At 47.0% G+C, this 15,802-nt stretch overlaps 1 protein-coding gene across 1 annotated transcript; it reads right to left on the bottom strand.

Annotated features, from left to right (window-relative positions):
* Nucleotides 1–242: 242 nt before the first annotated feature.
* Nucleotides 243–15,562, bottom strand: Sync (syncoilin, intermediate filament protein). The gene is given in 5 exon segments (XM_090335334.1): nucleotides 243–1,009; nucleotides 1,012–1,049; nucleotides 3,884–4,008; nucleotides 9,919–11,086; nucleotides 15,420–15,562. Coding segments are annotated over 5 exon segments (1,404 nt in total). The 5' UTR covers nucleotides 15,467–15,562; the 3' UTR covers nucleotides 243–983.
* Nucleotides 15,563–15,802: the final 240 nt, after the last annotated feature.

Genomic DNA, 15,802 nt, shown 5'->3' with positions numbered 1-15,802 from the left:
AAATAGAACTAGAAATGTATGGATTAGTCTGATAAAATGACACCTTTTTAAAGTCTCTAGAGATTGTACAGGCTTTCAAGAGTATCAAAAGCAGAATGGTAGAATTTAAGGCACAATTTAAATTTGGAAAAGGTTTGAGTGTTCTACCAAGGCATATACTCAAAGGTTAAAGTAATCAACTCTAGAAATCCTTACCACCAAGTGCCATATCAAGATAAACCTCTGGGACCTTTCCAATATAGTTTTTGTTTTCTCTGAGTAGATTACTGCCTAAAAAATATACTTAAGATCTTTGGAAAAATCTGAATAGTCTTAAACCAAGTTTAAATTGTTCCTTCAAATCTAGTTTTAGAATGTAAGTAAAAATGAACTCCAGCTTTTGGGTTGTTTTTGCTGGTACTGGAGCTTGAATTTAGAACCAAGCCTGTACTCTCGCTGGATGCTGGTAATCTAACACATAATCATCCACTGTTCCAGTTCCATCGTAACACAATTTAAAAAATAAATATGAATCTTCATAGTCTTTTAGGAAAAGTAAACTTTGAAAGAAGATCCATTTCAAACCTGATACTTATTATGGCACAAAAGAATTGAAGTTGTAAACCCATATAATTTGGAAATTGGCTGTCTTTTTGTCCCCCAAAATAATGTTTCTGCTTTGATTCAACATAAGGCAACATACATTCTTCACAGTCGTGCAAGTTATGTCCATTCATTTGTCCTTTACTCAGCATGGAAGTGAGGCTGCTACCAGAAAGTAATAGTCTTGTATTTTCATTTCTCTGTGTTGAAATCAGTGATGAGTACCAGCAGCCTCAAGTTTGGAAGCCACATAAAAGTTGAGTGGTGTTCTCCTTCTAACCAGCACTAGAATTTTCTGAAGCAGGTCATCAGTATTTGCAAGCACACAAGTTCACAGAGTGAACTGCTTGCCAAGTATTGGCATTTCTTGTCTGAGTCAGTGGAAATATGTCCAATGTTACTTAATGATCTTTGGCTAAGAAGTTGTTTCTAGGTTACAGATTTTTCCACATATTTCTAAACAGCCCCTGTAAAGTTGAGAAAAAGAAAAAGAAAAACTTGTACTTTCTGCAGTTTGAAAAATGGGAAAGAGAGTTTGTTACAGTGAACTTCCGAGGTTTTGTTAGTGCAGTATTTGGGTGAGATTGCTACAGTTATTTATATATGATCAGGAATGACATTCCAGTAACAAATTGGGAGCCTTGAGCTGGGAATGTGAGTGGCTTAGTGGTACAGTGCTTGCCTAGCATGCATGAAGCCCTGGGTTTGATTCCTTAGTACCACATAAACAGATAAATCCAGAAGTGGTGCTGTGGCTCAAGTGGTAGAGTAAGATTTTTCTAGGCCAATATGGAGGCATATGCTTGAAGTCAGCCCTGGCAATAAAAAGTCCATGAGACTCTTACCTCCAGTTAGCCACCAGAAAACCAGAAGTGGCTGAAGAGCTAAGGGACATTGCCCAGGCCCAGAGTTCCAAGTGCCACAACTGACAACTCTTCCCCCCCGCCCCAAGAAAAAAAAGGGGGGGGTGAGGGTGGATTGTAGCTCATGTAGAGCTGCCTAGGAAGCACATAAGGTCCTAAATAGTTACTTTTCTACCACCCAGGTTAACCACCCACATTTTAATGCCTGAGATTCTTTTGTTTTGGGTACTCGTGTTGAAACTCAGTGCCTATGTTTGCTAAGAGGGTGCACACCTCCATCCCCGTTTTCTGGGGATTTTTTTGTGTGTGTGTGTGAGGGGTGGGAGAGGTCATTTGTGGGACTTGAACTCCGGGCCTGGGCTTTGTACCTGAGCTCTTCAATTCAAGGCTAGTAGTATTCTACTGCATTGAGCAACAGCGCCACTTCCAGTTTTGGGTGGTTAATTGGAGATGAGTCTCAAGGACTTATGTGTTGGGGCTTGCTTTCAACTCTGATCCTAAGAACACAAGATCTCAGCCTCCTGAGTAGCTAGGATTACAGGTGTGAGCCACTACATCCAGCTGAGAAAGGATTGCTTTGTATCCCAATCTAACCTCAGATTTGTGATCCACCTCCCTCCTGAGTGTTGAGATTGTGGGCTTGTACCACAATATCTGGCATATCTAGCCTTTTATGAGAATATACTGGCAACCAGGCCTTCAGTTTTTTCCTTGAAAGTCTGAAATATGAATAGCTTCCCCCCTTCTAACCAAAACAGTCTTTGAGTTATTTCATAATATAATGAAATAATGGATTGGTATGTCAGCTGTTTCACATATTAAGCAATAACGCTTGTACATTTCTGTCTTCATGGGTTTTTATGGCTGTTGGATTTAGCCCTCTTGTTGGCCTTTTGTCACAGCCTGAATTTGATACCCACAGCTGCCTTCTGTGCTATTCAGCATATGGGATGGGGTGGAATAGGGTGAGGGACTAAAAATGCTCAGCCTACATGCTTTATGTTACAGAATTCCTAGTGGAAAGTAGGCATATTTTGAGATCTACTAAAAATGAACTGAATGTCTGACCCTAGGCATTTTGGAGGCACAAGTTAGATATTTCTATATGATCTGTCATTAAGGTACTTTTTTGTATGCATATGTCAGTTCTGGGTCTTTGAACTCAGGACTTGGACAAGGCTCCACTTCTGGCTTTTTGGAGGTTAAGTTAAAGGTAAGAGTCTCATAGATTCCTTTGCCTTGCTGGCTTCAAACCATGATCCTGAGGTCTTAACATTTCCTAAGCAGCTAGGATTACAGATGTGAGCCACTAGTGCCAGCCACCAGGACATATTTTGTTATAAAAAGATATTCTTGGGGGCCACGAGTTTGGCCTAGTGGTAGAGTGCTTGCCTAGCATGCACAAAGACCTGGGTTCGATTCCTTGCTACCACGTACATAGAAAAAAGCCAGAAGTGGTGCTGAAGCTCAAGTGACAGAGGGCTAGCCTTGAGGAAGAAGCCCAAGGACAGGGCTCAGGTCCTGAATTTATGCCCCAGGATTGGAAAAAAAGAGAAAAGCTGGAAGTGGTGCTGAGGCTCAAGTGGTAGAGCTCTAGCCTTAAGAAAGTGCAAGACAGTGCTCAGGCCCTGAGCTCAAGCCCAGGACTGGCAAAAAAAAAAAAGACACTTGCCAAGCGTGGTGGCTTCTGTAATCCTAGCTATTCAAGAGGCTGAGATCTAAGGATCAAGGTTCAAAGCCAGATCAGGCACTAAAGACTGTGAGAGTCATATCTCCAATTAACCACTAGGAAGCTGGAAGTGGCTCAAGAGTTAGGGTGGGAACCTTGAGCTGAAGAGGTCAGGGACAAGACCCAAGGGTAGGGTGGTAACCTTGAGCTAAAGAGCTAAGGGATAATAGTGCCCAGGCCCCAGAGTTCAAGCCCCACAACCAACCAAAAAAAGGGGGTGGGGGGTTTCTTGGGCTAGAGGTAGTGGCTCAATAGTAGAATGTCTACCTAGTAAGCACAGGACCCTGAGTTCAACCCCTAGTACCACAAAATTTAAAAAAAAATTAAAGGCATTAATTAACCAGGTACAAGTGGCCAGTAGCATTAATTCTAGCTACTCAAAAGGCAGGCCAGCTTGAGTAGCATAAATGAGTAGTATTAAGAAAGCAGCAAAGATGCAAACATCACTCTTGTACCCACAAAGATCACCTTGGGACTGTGTCTGGATTCCACCTGACTGAGAAGTAGGAACATCAGCTTCTTCTGGGCTCTTGGGTAGCATAGCCCTTTAAAAAGAGAGAACTGTTTTTTATTTGTTTATGGATGAGCACAGTTTGAAAGTCATTTCCCCAACTTTTTTTTTCACTGTCAAGTGAAGTTATCCCTGCACCCTCCCCAGTATCCTCTCAGCTAATATGAGGGTGAGATTTGAGTAGCTGTGAAAACTGACTTATAAGTTGAGAGTTCTTCAGCCAGACTGATCCTTAGCTGTTCCATCTCTTTGTTCTTCTGTTGCTGGAGTTGTACTCCACTTCTTAACTGCCTTTGTCGCTCTTCCATTTCCTCCAGCTGCTCCTGCATGAGATGGCCAAGAACATTTCTAATGAGCCAAACAATCTTAAAAATAAGTATTAACCAGGCACCGGTGGCTCACGCCTGTAATCCTAGCTACTCAGGAGCCTGAGGTCTGAGGATCTTAGTTCAAAGCTAGCCCAGGCACAAAAGTATGACACCAAGATTTGTGGGGCTGGGAATTTAGCCTAGTGATAGAGTGCTTGCCTAGCATGTACAAAGACTCAGGTTCAATTCCTCTGTACCACATAAACCACATACATAGAAAAAAAGCCTGAAGTGGTGCTTTGGCTCAAGTGGTAGAGCTCTAGCCTTGAGAAGGCCAAGGACAGTGCTCAGGCCCTGAGTTCCAGCTCCAGGACTTGCAAAAAAAACTCTGATCAGGGGCTAAATTTTATTTTTTTATTGTAAAGTTACAGAGAGAGGGATTATAGTTATATACGTCAGGAAATGAGTACATTTCTTTTTGAATAGTGTCACTTCTTCATTTTCTCCTACTTTTTCCCACCTGATCCCTCCCCCCCTTTCCTATAATTTATACTTTTTGTTTTATTCCAGTCCTGGGGTTTGAACTCAGGGCCTGAGTGCTGTGCCTGAGCTGTGCCAATGCTAATGCTGCTACCACTTGAGCCATAGCTTTACTTACAGCTTTTTGGGTAGTTAATTGGAAATAAGTTTCACAAGCTTTCCTGCACAGGCTGGCTTTTAAATGTGATAATCAAATTTCAGCTTCCTAAGTAGCTTACCAGTATGAGCCACCAGTGCATGGCTTTAGCTACTTTTTTTTTTCTTTTCTTCTTATTTATTTAATTTATTTTTTTTGCCAGTCCTGGGCTTGAGCTCAGGGCCTGAGCACTGTCCTTGGACTTTCTCAAGGCTAGAGCTCTACCACTTGAGCCTCAGCACCACTTCGGGCTTTTTTCTATGTATGTGGTACCGAGGAATCGAACCCAGGTCTTCATGCATGCTAGGCAAGCACTAACCACTAGGCAAAATTCCTGACCCCTTTAGCTACTTTTTTTGGGTTTTTTTGTTTTTTTTTTCTTTTGGAGGAGAGGGGTGTGGCTCATGGGACTTGAACTCATCCTGAGTGCTGTCCCTGAGCTCTTCAGCACAAGGCTATCACCCTACCCTTGAGCTAAGCCCCACTTCCCATTTTCTAGTGGTTAATTGGAGATAAGTCTCAAGTCATTTTGTGCCTGGGCTGGCTTTGAACCTTGATCCTCAGATCTCAGCCTCCTGAGTAGGATTACAGGTGTGAGCCACTGCCCAGCTCCCTTTAGCTACTTTTAGCTTTCCTCCCTCCCTCTCTTTTCTCCTCCCTCCCTTCCTCATTCCCTCCCTCCCTCCCTCCCTCCCTCCCTCCCTCCCTCCCTTCCTTCCTTCCTTCCTTCCTTCCTTCCTTCCTTCCTTCCTTCCTTTTTCAGTCCTGGGGCTTGAACTAAGAGCCTGAGCACTAGCTTTGGGCTCTCTCAAGGCTAGAGCTCTACCTCTTGAGCCATAGCACATAGCACCAGTTCCAGCTTTTTTTTCCCCCATGTATGTAATACCAAGGAATCGAACTCCAGTCTTTTTGCATGCTGGGTAATAACTCTTACCACTAGGCCAAACTCCCGGTCTTTTGTTGTTGTTGTTGTTGCTGTTATTGTTAGTCCTGGGGCTTGAACTCAGGCATCTGGGCATGATTCCTGAGCTCTTTTTGCTCAGCACTAGCACTCTACCACTTTGAGCCACCATTTCACTTCTAGTTTTCTGATAGTTAATTGAGGGTGAGTTAATGGGGTTTCATGCCTAGGTTGGCTTTAAACTGTGATCTTCAGATCTCAGCCTCCTGATTAACTAGTATTGTACATGTGTGCCACCAGTTCCTGGCAGGCTTTTTCTTTTAGGAACCTATGAGGATTAGAAGATTGCATAAATTATTTACTAGACTCTGGGATTGAAAGGTTATTTCAAAAGTAAAATCTGATTCAAGAACTTGTACATGGCCGGGAGTTTGGCCTAGTGGTAGAGTGCTTGCCTAGCATGCATGAAGACCCGGGTTCAATTCCTCAGTACCACATACATAGAAAAAAGCCGGAAGTGGTGCTGAGGCTCAAGTGGTAGAGCTCTAGCCTTGAGAAAGTCCAAGGACAGGGTTCATGCCCTCAGCTCAAGCCCAGGACTTGCAAAAAAAAAAAAAAAAAAAAAAGAACTTGTACACGTACAAAATGATTTCTATGTTGGAAATTATTTGGCTGTGCATACTAGCTGAATGTTCTATCACTGGATATATCCCCAGCCCTATTCAGAAGTTCAGAGTTGGGGGGCCTGGAGTTTGGCCTAGTGGTAGAGTGCTTGCCTAGCATGCACAAAGACCCGGTCTTGATTTCTCAGTACCACACACATAGAAAAAAGCCAGAGGTGGGGCTGGGGCTCAAGTGGTAAAGCTTTAGCCTTGAGAAAGTCCAAGGACAGTGCTCAGGCCCTGAGCTCAAGCCCAGGACTGGCCAAAAAAAAAACGTTCAGAGTTGGAATATGTGGTGCCTAGGAGGCCATTGAGCCTTCAGATAAACTGCCAAAAACATACTGAAGATGTACTTTGTAATTGTCTGCCTGGGATTAATGCCTAGAAATGAGGTAAGGAAGATGTCAGTGAGTCAGTCTCTGGCTTAGCTTCCTTAATGAGAATGGGGAGATGGAGTGTTGATAAGGGAATGTATATTGTAAAGAGAGAATTGACTTCACCTTGGACTTTTAAGAAGACTAGACACCAGTCAGTTTGTGTCTGCTCTTATTATAACAGTTTTTCTGTGTCAGCCTTGATACTGTGCTGTGGCACGTCACCATGCAGTGTTTGATCCTCTCAAAGGAGCTCGGCTTCCATCATAACTGTCAAAAGGCAGAGCCATGTTAGGCACCATAGAGAGATGCACCCAAGAGTATCCTGGGAAAGGGGCACCTGTATACTGCTGCTGTAGTCCCAAGCCATGCTGTCCAACCTGTTTTGGTAAGGCGCAAAAGTCTATGATTGGCCAGGTGCCAGTGGCTCATGCCCATAATCCTACCAGTCAGGAGGCTGAGTTCTGAGAAAAACTGTGAAGCCAGCCCAGGCAGCAAACTGCATGAAACTCATAATTACCAAAAAGTCAGAAGTACAGCTGTACTTCAAGTGGGAAAGCACTGCTGGCCTTGAGTGAGAAAGCTTAAGACAGCGCCCAGGTTCTGTTCAAGCTCTCAGGACTGGCACAAAAAAAAAAAAAAAAAACATGATTGATGAAGCAGTCTTCACTGAATGATCTGCCAAGTTGGAAGAGCCTCACTGTAGTGAAGGATTACTACAGTGGCCGTGAAGACAGTCTGCAGTCTCACATGGTGCACTGCTAAGTTAACCTTTCAAAAGTAGATAGTCCATCTCAAATCCTAATGCTTCCCTTTTTATCTCCCTGTGTCTAACATGAACTTCCATTACTCTTCCATTTCAACATTTTCTTCCATATCAACATTTGCCCCACTTCCAGAAGAGAAGCCACATATAGCTATTGGGCTTTTTTTTTTCAGGGGGCCAGTCTTGGGGCTTTAACTCAGTGCCTGGGCACTGTCCTTGAGCACTTTTGCTCAAGGCTAGCTCTCTTCCACTTGACAGCACCACTTCAAGCTTTTTCTGTATATATGGCACCAAGGAATCGAATCCAGGGCTTTGTTCAGGCAGTCTATACTAGGCTACACTCCTAGTTAGCTGTTGGGCATTTTAAGTATTGCTAGTGTGAATTAGAATGCCTCCTACAATACATAGCAAAGACAGGAGCAGATGTCTTAAGCCTGTAATTCTAGCTACTGAGGACACCGACCTGAGGATCCTGCCAGCCTAGGCAGGAAAGTCTGACAATTTTTTTTTTTTTTTTTTTTGCCAGGCCTGGGTGTGAGCTCAGGGCCTGAGCACTGTCCTTGGCCTTTCCCAAGGCTAGAACTGTACCACTTGAGCCTCAGCACCACTTCTGGCTTTTTTCTGTGTATGTAGTACTAAAGAATCAAACTCGGGTCTTCGTGCATGCTAGGCAAGCACTCTACCACTAGGCCACACTCCGGCCCAGTGTGACAATTTTTTGTTGTTGTTTTGGTGGGGTGCGTCAGTTGAGCTTGAACGTAGGGACTGAGTGCTGTCCTTAAGCCTGTTTGTGCTCAAGGCTAGCATTCTACCACCTGACCACAGAACAACTTCTGGTTTTTGAGTGGTTAAAAGTCTCTTGTGGACTCCTGGATTATAGGAGTGAGCCACCACACTCAGCTAAAATATATTTATACAAAGGAATGTATATATCAAATATTGCTATTAAAGGGGCTGGGAATATGGCTTTTTGACAGGGTGCTTGCCTAGCATGCATGAGGCTCTGGGTTCAATTCCCCAGTACCAGATAAAAGCCCTTCTTTAAAAGGACACACTTGGGCCGGGAGTTTGGCCTAGTGGTTAAAGTGCTTGCCTAGCATGCATGAAGACCCGGGTTCGATTCCTCGGCACCACATACATAGAAAAAAGTCGGAAGTGGTGCTGAGGCTCAAGTGGTAGAGCTCTAGCCTTGAGAAAGTCCAAGGACAGTGCTCAGGCCCTGAGCTCAAGCCCAGGACTGGCAAAAATAAAATAAATAAAAGGACACACTTGCCGGGTGCGGTGACTCATGCCTATAATCCTAGCCACTCAGGAGGCTAAGATCTGAGGATTGGGTTCAAAGCCAGCCCAGGACTACAGTCTGTGAGACTTATCTTCAGTTAACCACCAGAAAATTGGAAGTGGTGCTGTGACTTAAGGTGTAGGGCTGTAGCCTTGAGCTGAATAGCTCAGGGACAACACCCAAGCCCAGAATTCAAGTCCCATGACCAACAACAACAAAAAAAAATTAGGGGGGGGCCACACTGAAGTCACAGTGCCCAGCAGAATTTTAACTCAACACCTATGTATCCTCTAAGCTGTGAGCCGTGGAGAGAATAGACAAGTAAAACATCCCTACCTTCTGAAAGCCCAGCCTGGAGGGGAAGACGTAATTGTTTATTCACTTAGTATTTATATCCTACTCTAGTCTAAAAAGGGATTAGAACTGGCTCACACTTAATCAGAAATAACTTGAAGACAAGAGAGACATGTACAAAAAAAGGAAAATGAATATTTATAGGTTTCAACCTATTATTCTAAAGACTGGACAATCTTAAAGGAGATTGGATAGGTGGAACTTTAATGACTGAGGCAGAAAGGAAGGAAGGAATTTTTTCCATCTGACCTCATTCTCTAGCTCCATATATCCATCACTTAGAATTAGAAAATGAAACCAGGTGTTGGTGGCTCATATCTGTAATCCTAGCTCAAGAGACTGAGATCTGAGGATTGTAGTTCAAAACTAGCCTGGGCAGACAAACCTAAGGGACTCTTATTCCCAATTAACCTTTTTAAAAAAAGCCAGGAGTGGATATATGGCTGAAGTGGTAGAGCACCAGCCTTGAGTGGAAAAAGCTAAGCAAGAGCAAAGAACCCTGAGTTCAAACTCCAGTACCAGCACAAAAAGAAAAAGCTGGAGGACAGTTTGTACTTCATGGTAAAATACTGGGAAAAAGAGAAATACAGGTAGGGAGAGAAAGAAAATGTCCTAGGGCTCAGAGACAGCACTAAGGACCAGAGTTCAAGCACCACAACTGACAAAAATAAAAAAAATTCTCCTAGGATTGACAAATGAAATAGGTGGTCCAAAAATGCTGAGTAAACAAAACACAAATAGCTTATCAGCCTGACAATGAAATAAAGAATGAAGAAAAGGAGAGGCCCCGAAGCACAAACTGTTCTTTCCACACAGGATAACATCCTCCAGCCCCAGAAACGAGATCCTGGCCACCCTTTCCCTTCCCTCATTAAAGGAAGGCACTTGATGACACCGCCCAGGGGCCTACCCTGTACTGCTGGACCTCCTCATCTCGTTTCTGTCTCACAAGTGTGATCTGATTCTCGAGGTTCCTGTTCTGCAGGTGGAGTTGCCCAGCCTCTGCTTGCAAGGGTCTCAGAGCCTCCTTCATTTCTTGGATCTCTGCCTGGGTTTTCTGTAGAGCCTTGGTCCCTGCTTCTTTCCTCTCCAGGAGCCTCAGCAGCTGCGGCTCATACTCCTCTTCCAGGTCCTGGCGGCTTTCTGCCAGGAGACTTTCAAATTGGGTAGACAGGCGCCGGCTCTCCTGGAGAAAGTGCCCATCTCTCTGGTTTGGGGGTGCTTCTAGTTGCTGCCGCAACTGCTCCTTTTGCTTCTGATAGTCATCCTGGAGTTGGGACAACTGCCCTGAGAGCTGGGCTGCCTTGGTAGTCAGTTCCTCCCGACAATCTGCAAACTGAGCCACATCGTGCTGGCGACACTCCAGCTGGTACTGATAGGCCACGCATTCCTTGGTCACCTTGAAGAGTTTTTGCTTGACCAGCCGGATCTCCTCCCTTAGCCCATCCCTCTCCAGCTCTGCCTGGGCATGCAGCTTGTAGGCAGCCAGGATGTCCTGATGGACTTGCTGCACCTCCTGTAGGGCTGGTTCCCGGAGCAGCACCAGCTCGTGGATGAGCTGGTCCCGCTCCTCTTCTAGCTGGGCCACAGCTTGCACACACTGCTGGAAACGGCCCTCCAGCCGTTCCAGGTCCTCTGCACTCAGACTCTCCTCTGTGCTGGGACTTGGCTCTGCTCCGAGGCTCTCTTCAGGCTTAGCTTTCTCCTCCCTTGTGACCATCTGTCCTTCACAAATGATCTGCTTTGGGCTTGGGCTCTCAGCTGGCTCCACAGGCTCCCCTACACGTTGTCCTTCATCTGGCTCCACAGGCTCCACGTGCAGCGTCTCACGGGGACTCATGGGCTCTTCCAAGTCCAGTGCTGCCTCTGTCTGCTCCGACTCCTCAATAAACAGGAGCTCCTCTGGCTTCTCAGTCTCATCCACATGAAAAGTGTCTTCAAAGTCTCCTCCCAGATAGAGAATGTCTTCTAGACTCACAGTCCCCTCCAAAGAGAGCAGAGCTTCTGGGTTCAAGGTTGTAGCCTCACCCAAGGACCCAGAGTTCTCTTGAAGAGAACTGACCTCTGCTCTTGTTTCCCTGCAAGAAAAATGACTTAAAATGAAAGTGCTCCCCCAGTGCTGCCAGCTTTGTTATTTAGAACCCCTAGCCACAGACCTAGATTATAAAAACATTCTCGGATCTCTGGCCACCCATCTGTTCCCTTCTTGGTATCATCTATCTCCTACATAGTCCACTGTTACTTATTCCTTTAGTCAGGAATGTTCATGGCAGCATTACATGTAATAGTCATAAACTGAAATGTCAGGTGAACAGATTGTGTTGTAAAAGTAGAATGGAGCTGAGTACTGGTGGCTTATGCCTGTAATCCTAACAGCTCAGGCGACTGAGATCTAAGGACTACGGTTTTCTAGGGTAAGAAACTCTCTTGAGACCCCTCTCTCCAATTAACTGCCAAAGATGGAAATGGAACTGTGGCTCAAAATGGTAGAATGCTAGCCCTGAGTAAAACAGTTCAAGGATAGCACCCAGGTCCTAAATTCAAGCCCCAGGACCAGCAGCAAGCATATATATATGTATTCGTACTTGTGTGTGTGTGTGTACTCTGCATCCCATCTAACACCCCCTGAGTCCTTAATTTCCCTCCCAGTATGTCAGAATGAATGGTCTCTAAAACCATAGAAGTGTTAGACTTCAGATATTGCTGGCTTTATTCTATCCAACACTTGCACAAAAATATCTTTTTTTTTTCCCATAGGGCTTGAACTCAGGGCCTGGGCACTGTCCTTGAGCTTCTTTTGCCCAAGGCTAGTGCTATACTATGTTAAGCAGTGCTGCTACTTCCTTCCTTTTGGTTTTCTGGAAGTTAATTGGAGATAAGAGTCTCTCCGACTTTCCTGCCTGGACTGGCTTTGAACCTTGATCCTTAGATCTCAGCCTCCTGAGTAGCTAGGATTACAGGTGTGCCCTGCCACCACACAGCTACACCAAAAATCTTATACTTGGAGATTGTTTCAACAATCACCTTGGCCATCCCTTTGTATGAATTTGCCACAGTAGATGGTTTGCAGTTTTCTTCATCTGATATCACTCAAAATTATTGTTCTTCTGCAGTTTTCTGCTTATGCATTGTTTAGGTCAGAAACACATTCAAGTTGATTAGCAAGATACCTTTAATTTTGTTTTTTGGAGGTGTGGGTCCTGGGACTTGAACTTAATGCCTCATATGTCACTTGTTTTTTTTTTCACTCAAGGCTGCCACTCTACCACTTGAGTCCCACCTCCACTTCTTGGTTTTTGCTAGTTAACTGGACCTAAGAGTCTTATAGACTTTTCTATCAGACCTGGCTTCAGTCGTGATCCTTAGGTCTCAGCTTCCTGAGTATTGGGATTGTAGGTGTGAACCACTAGTGCCCAGCTCGGGAAGAATTTTTTTTTTTTGATCAGTTGTGGGACTTGAACTCTGGGCCTAGGCACTGTCTTTGAGCTCTTCAGCTCAAGGCTAGCACTCTGTCACTTGAGCCACAGCGCCACTTTTGGTTCTCTGGTAGTTAATCGGAGATAAGAGTATCATGGACTTTAAAAAAAAAAAAAAGAGTATCATGGACTTTTAGTGACCCAGCTGGCCTTGAACCAGGATCTCAGGCTCCTGAATAGCTAGGATTACAGGTGTGAGCCACTGGTACCCAGCCATCAAGAAGAAATCTTGAGATGCCTCTTTCTCTACCCAATTTAGCCAACGCAACTGGGAACATTTCTACATCAGAAAGTCTCCGCTCTCCCTCCTCTCTTCTCCAACCCACTACCAGTGCCCTAGACCAAGTCATTCTCTATTCCAGCTTTCTAATGGGCCCCCATGCTCCTCCTTACTTCAGACTGTTTTCCACAGTTAGCCTGCACAACATAAGGTTGCTCCACTTCATGGGCTCAAAATCTTCAAGATGTGACCCCCAACTTCCCTTTTTTAGTCCGATTCACATTACTCCCACAACCCACCCAAGTGCCCAACAACCCAGAACATGTGTTAACTTTTCACACCTCCCACTCTGAGCCCACAATATCTGAAGGATCTGGCTGAGAAATACAGCTTCCCAAATGCCATCTGTCTCATGAACAACCCCATAGCACCTGGGAAGGTAAAGTTCCTCGCCACAGGCAGAGGCACCTGCTAAGCCAGCCAGCCAGGCATACCTCACAGTGAAAGGTGATGATGTATGAGGGCCGGCATTTTGTCATTTCCAGGAGCCACTTTGATAATTGGGAAGGTAAACCCTGGAACTCATGAGGAGTTAGATAGGAGGATAGTGTGCATGATTTTAAAGAAAAGGTCATTAGTGGGAACTTAGAATAAGTTAGAGCTTAGCATGTATCCTAACCAAGGAAGGCCTTCCCATCATGCTCCTATAGAACTGCACTTTCGAGGCACCATATTCAAGACACTACTGTAAGCATTTTACAAGAACGGTTACTTGTGGAATTCTCTTTTCCCCAACTGTACAGATGGAAATCCAAAGCACAGAATAAAGAAGTCACTTAAAAGCTAGGCACTTGCTGGGCACCAGTAGCTCATGCCTATAATCCTAGCTATTCAGGAGGAGGAGATCTGAGGATTGCTGTGGGAAGCCAGCCAGTGCTCAGGCCTAGAGTTCAAGCCCCAGGACTGGAAAAAAAAAAATCTAGGGCTGGAGGTGTGGCTCAGGGGCAGAGTACTTGTCAAATAAGTGGGAGGCCCTGGGTTGGAACTCCAGCACTAAAAACAAAACAAAAAACCTATTTCCCTAACAACTTTTTTTTCTTCTTTTTTCGGTCAGTTGTGGGGCTGGGCACTGTTGCACTGTTCCTGAGCTTTTTTTTTTTTTTTTTTTTTTGCCAGTCCTGGGCTTGAGCTCAGGGCCTGAGCACTGTCCTCAGACTTTCTCAGGGCTAGAGCTCTACCACTTGAGCCTCAGCACCACTTCCAGCTTTTTTTCTATGTATGTGGTACGGAGGAATTGAATCCTGGTCTTCGTACATGCTAGGCAAGCACTCTACCACTAGGCCAAACTCCCAGCCCAGCCTGACCTTTTTTGCTCAAGGCTTCCATTGTACCACTGTGAGCCATAGGACCACTTCTGGTTCCCTGGTGGTTAAATGGACTTTCCTGCCCAGGCTGGCTTTGAATTTCAATCCTCAGATCATAGCCTCCTGAGTAGCTATGATTACAGAGGTGAACCACCAGCACCCACCCAGTTACCTAGCAACTTCCTACTCTTTCAAGCCCTGCTCATATTCTGTCTCCAGAGAGATATTGCCCAAACAAGTATACCTATATCATCACCACTCTGAGTGCAGCTCAGCTTCACACCTGAGGCTTTGCACTACTCAAGTGCAGGAGTCCACCTGGTTGAATATCCTAAGGACAAGCATAGTTCTGCTTTGGGCTTCAGGTTGGGTCCCTAGGAAGACAGGCAGATACCCACTGAGCTCCCAGGAGTACACTTGACCTTGGGCAGCTGGAGTAAAAGCCAGGCATCTGGATCCCCAGGCATGGCCTTCACCCCTCCTGGGTGCCACACCTGCTGCCCTCACACTCATCTCACTGGGGAACAGGTTGGGAGAGGCCCACAGAGAGGAAGTGAGCTGAGGTGGGTGTTGGGGGGGCGGGGTGGTCGACCTTAGGCTTCCTTGGGCCCCAGGCAGCCTGCCTCTGTCAGTCTCTTACTATCTCTGGAGTTCCAACAACTTCCTAACCCTGTCTGCCAGGGTGGTGGCTGGGTGTGGCCCGGAGCAGGCCTGACTCCCCCATGTGACAGGGTGACAAGAGAGGGTGTAGCTGTCCCTCCACCTCTTGGCACACCAGGAAAATCTATGGCCACAGGCTGACCTGGAGCTGCAATAGCCCACCATCACCCCTCTCCTCTCCTCTCCTCTCGGCAGCGGGTTCCCCTAAACTAGGGGGTGAGCCCAGGGGGTGGTGAAAGGCCAAGCTCCAGCCCTCCCACTGAGCTGAGACAGTTGGCCTTCCCTGCCCCCACCCCAAGCCACGCCAGGGAGCGGGAGCTGCCCGGACAGACTCTTCACTTCAAGCTGGCACAAACCCCACCCTGCACCAGGAGGCTTCCAGCCATCAAGTCACAACTAGCTCCCCACGGCCCGCTCCTAGCTGGCCCTTCCAGGAGAGCACACAAGCCCTGGTCTTGGGGCAGGTGGGAGCGCTGGGTCCGCGGAAAGGGTTGATTCTCACGCAGCCTGGAGGAGGGGAAGGGATCACCGACCCCACGCCGAGGCTCCCGACCTCCCTTCCCCGGGTGGCTCCGCCCTGTGCCCCACCCAGACCGGACCTCTACTTTCAGCCCAGCAAAAGCGATCCCGGATGGGAGCAGAGAACCAGCCGGCACCCCCGGCCCGGAGGGCCCCCCCCCGATAATCCTACCTGGGGGCCTGGGCGGCGCCGTCCCCGCCGGGCTCCGGGCTGGCCATGGCTGCGCGACCCGGGCTCCGGCGGGCGCGTTATTAATAGCCGGCCCCGCGGGCGGCTGCTCGGCGCCCGCCCGCCGCACTGCCAGCTGCAGCCGACACCAGATCCCGGCCTGGGCCGGGCGCGCCCACTCGGCTCCGGGCGCGGGAGGGGCCGGGGGCGGGGAGAGGCCGACCGTCCGCAGCCTGCCCTGGGGTGAGGGGGGGCCACCAGGGGGGAGGCCCAGCCCGTCCAGAGGTCTCCCCCCCCCGCACCCCGGCCGCGCCGACCCCGGGAGCCCTTGCCCTGCCCGCGGGGCGCCAAGCTTGAGGCCGGGATGCCCGCCCGGAGCCATCCAG

The sequence above is a fragment of the Megascapheus bottae genome, chromosome 6 (genome assembly GCF_031878675.1).
Source record: "Megascapheus bottae isolate mThoBot1 chromosome 6, mThoBot2.hap1, whole genome shotgun sequence".
Classification (NCBI taxonomy): domain Eukaryota; kingdom Metazoa; phylum Chordata; class Mammalia; order Rodentia; family Geomyidae; genus Megascapheus; species Megascapheus bottae.
The sequence above is the reverse complement of the archived record's forward strand: the minus strand, read 5'-3'. Positions and strand labels throughout refer to the sequence as shown.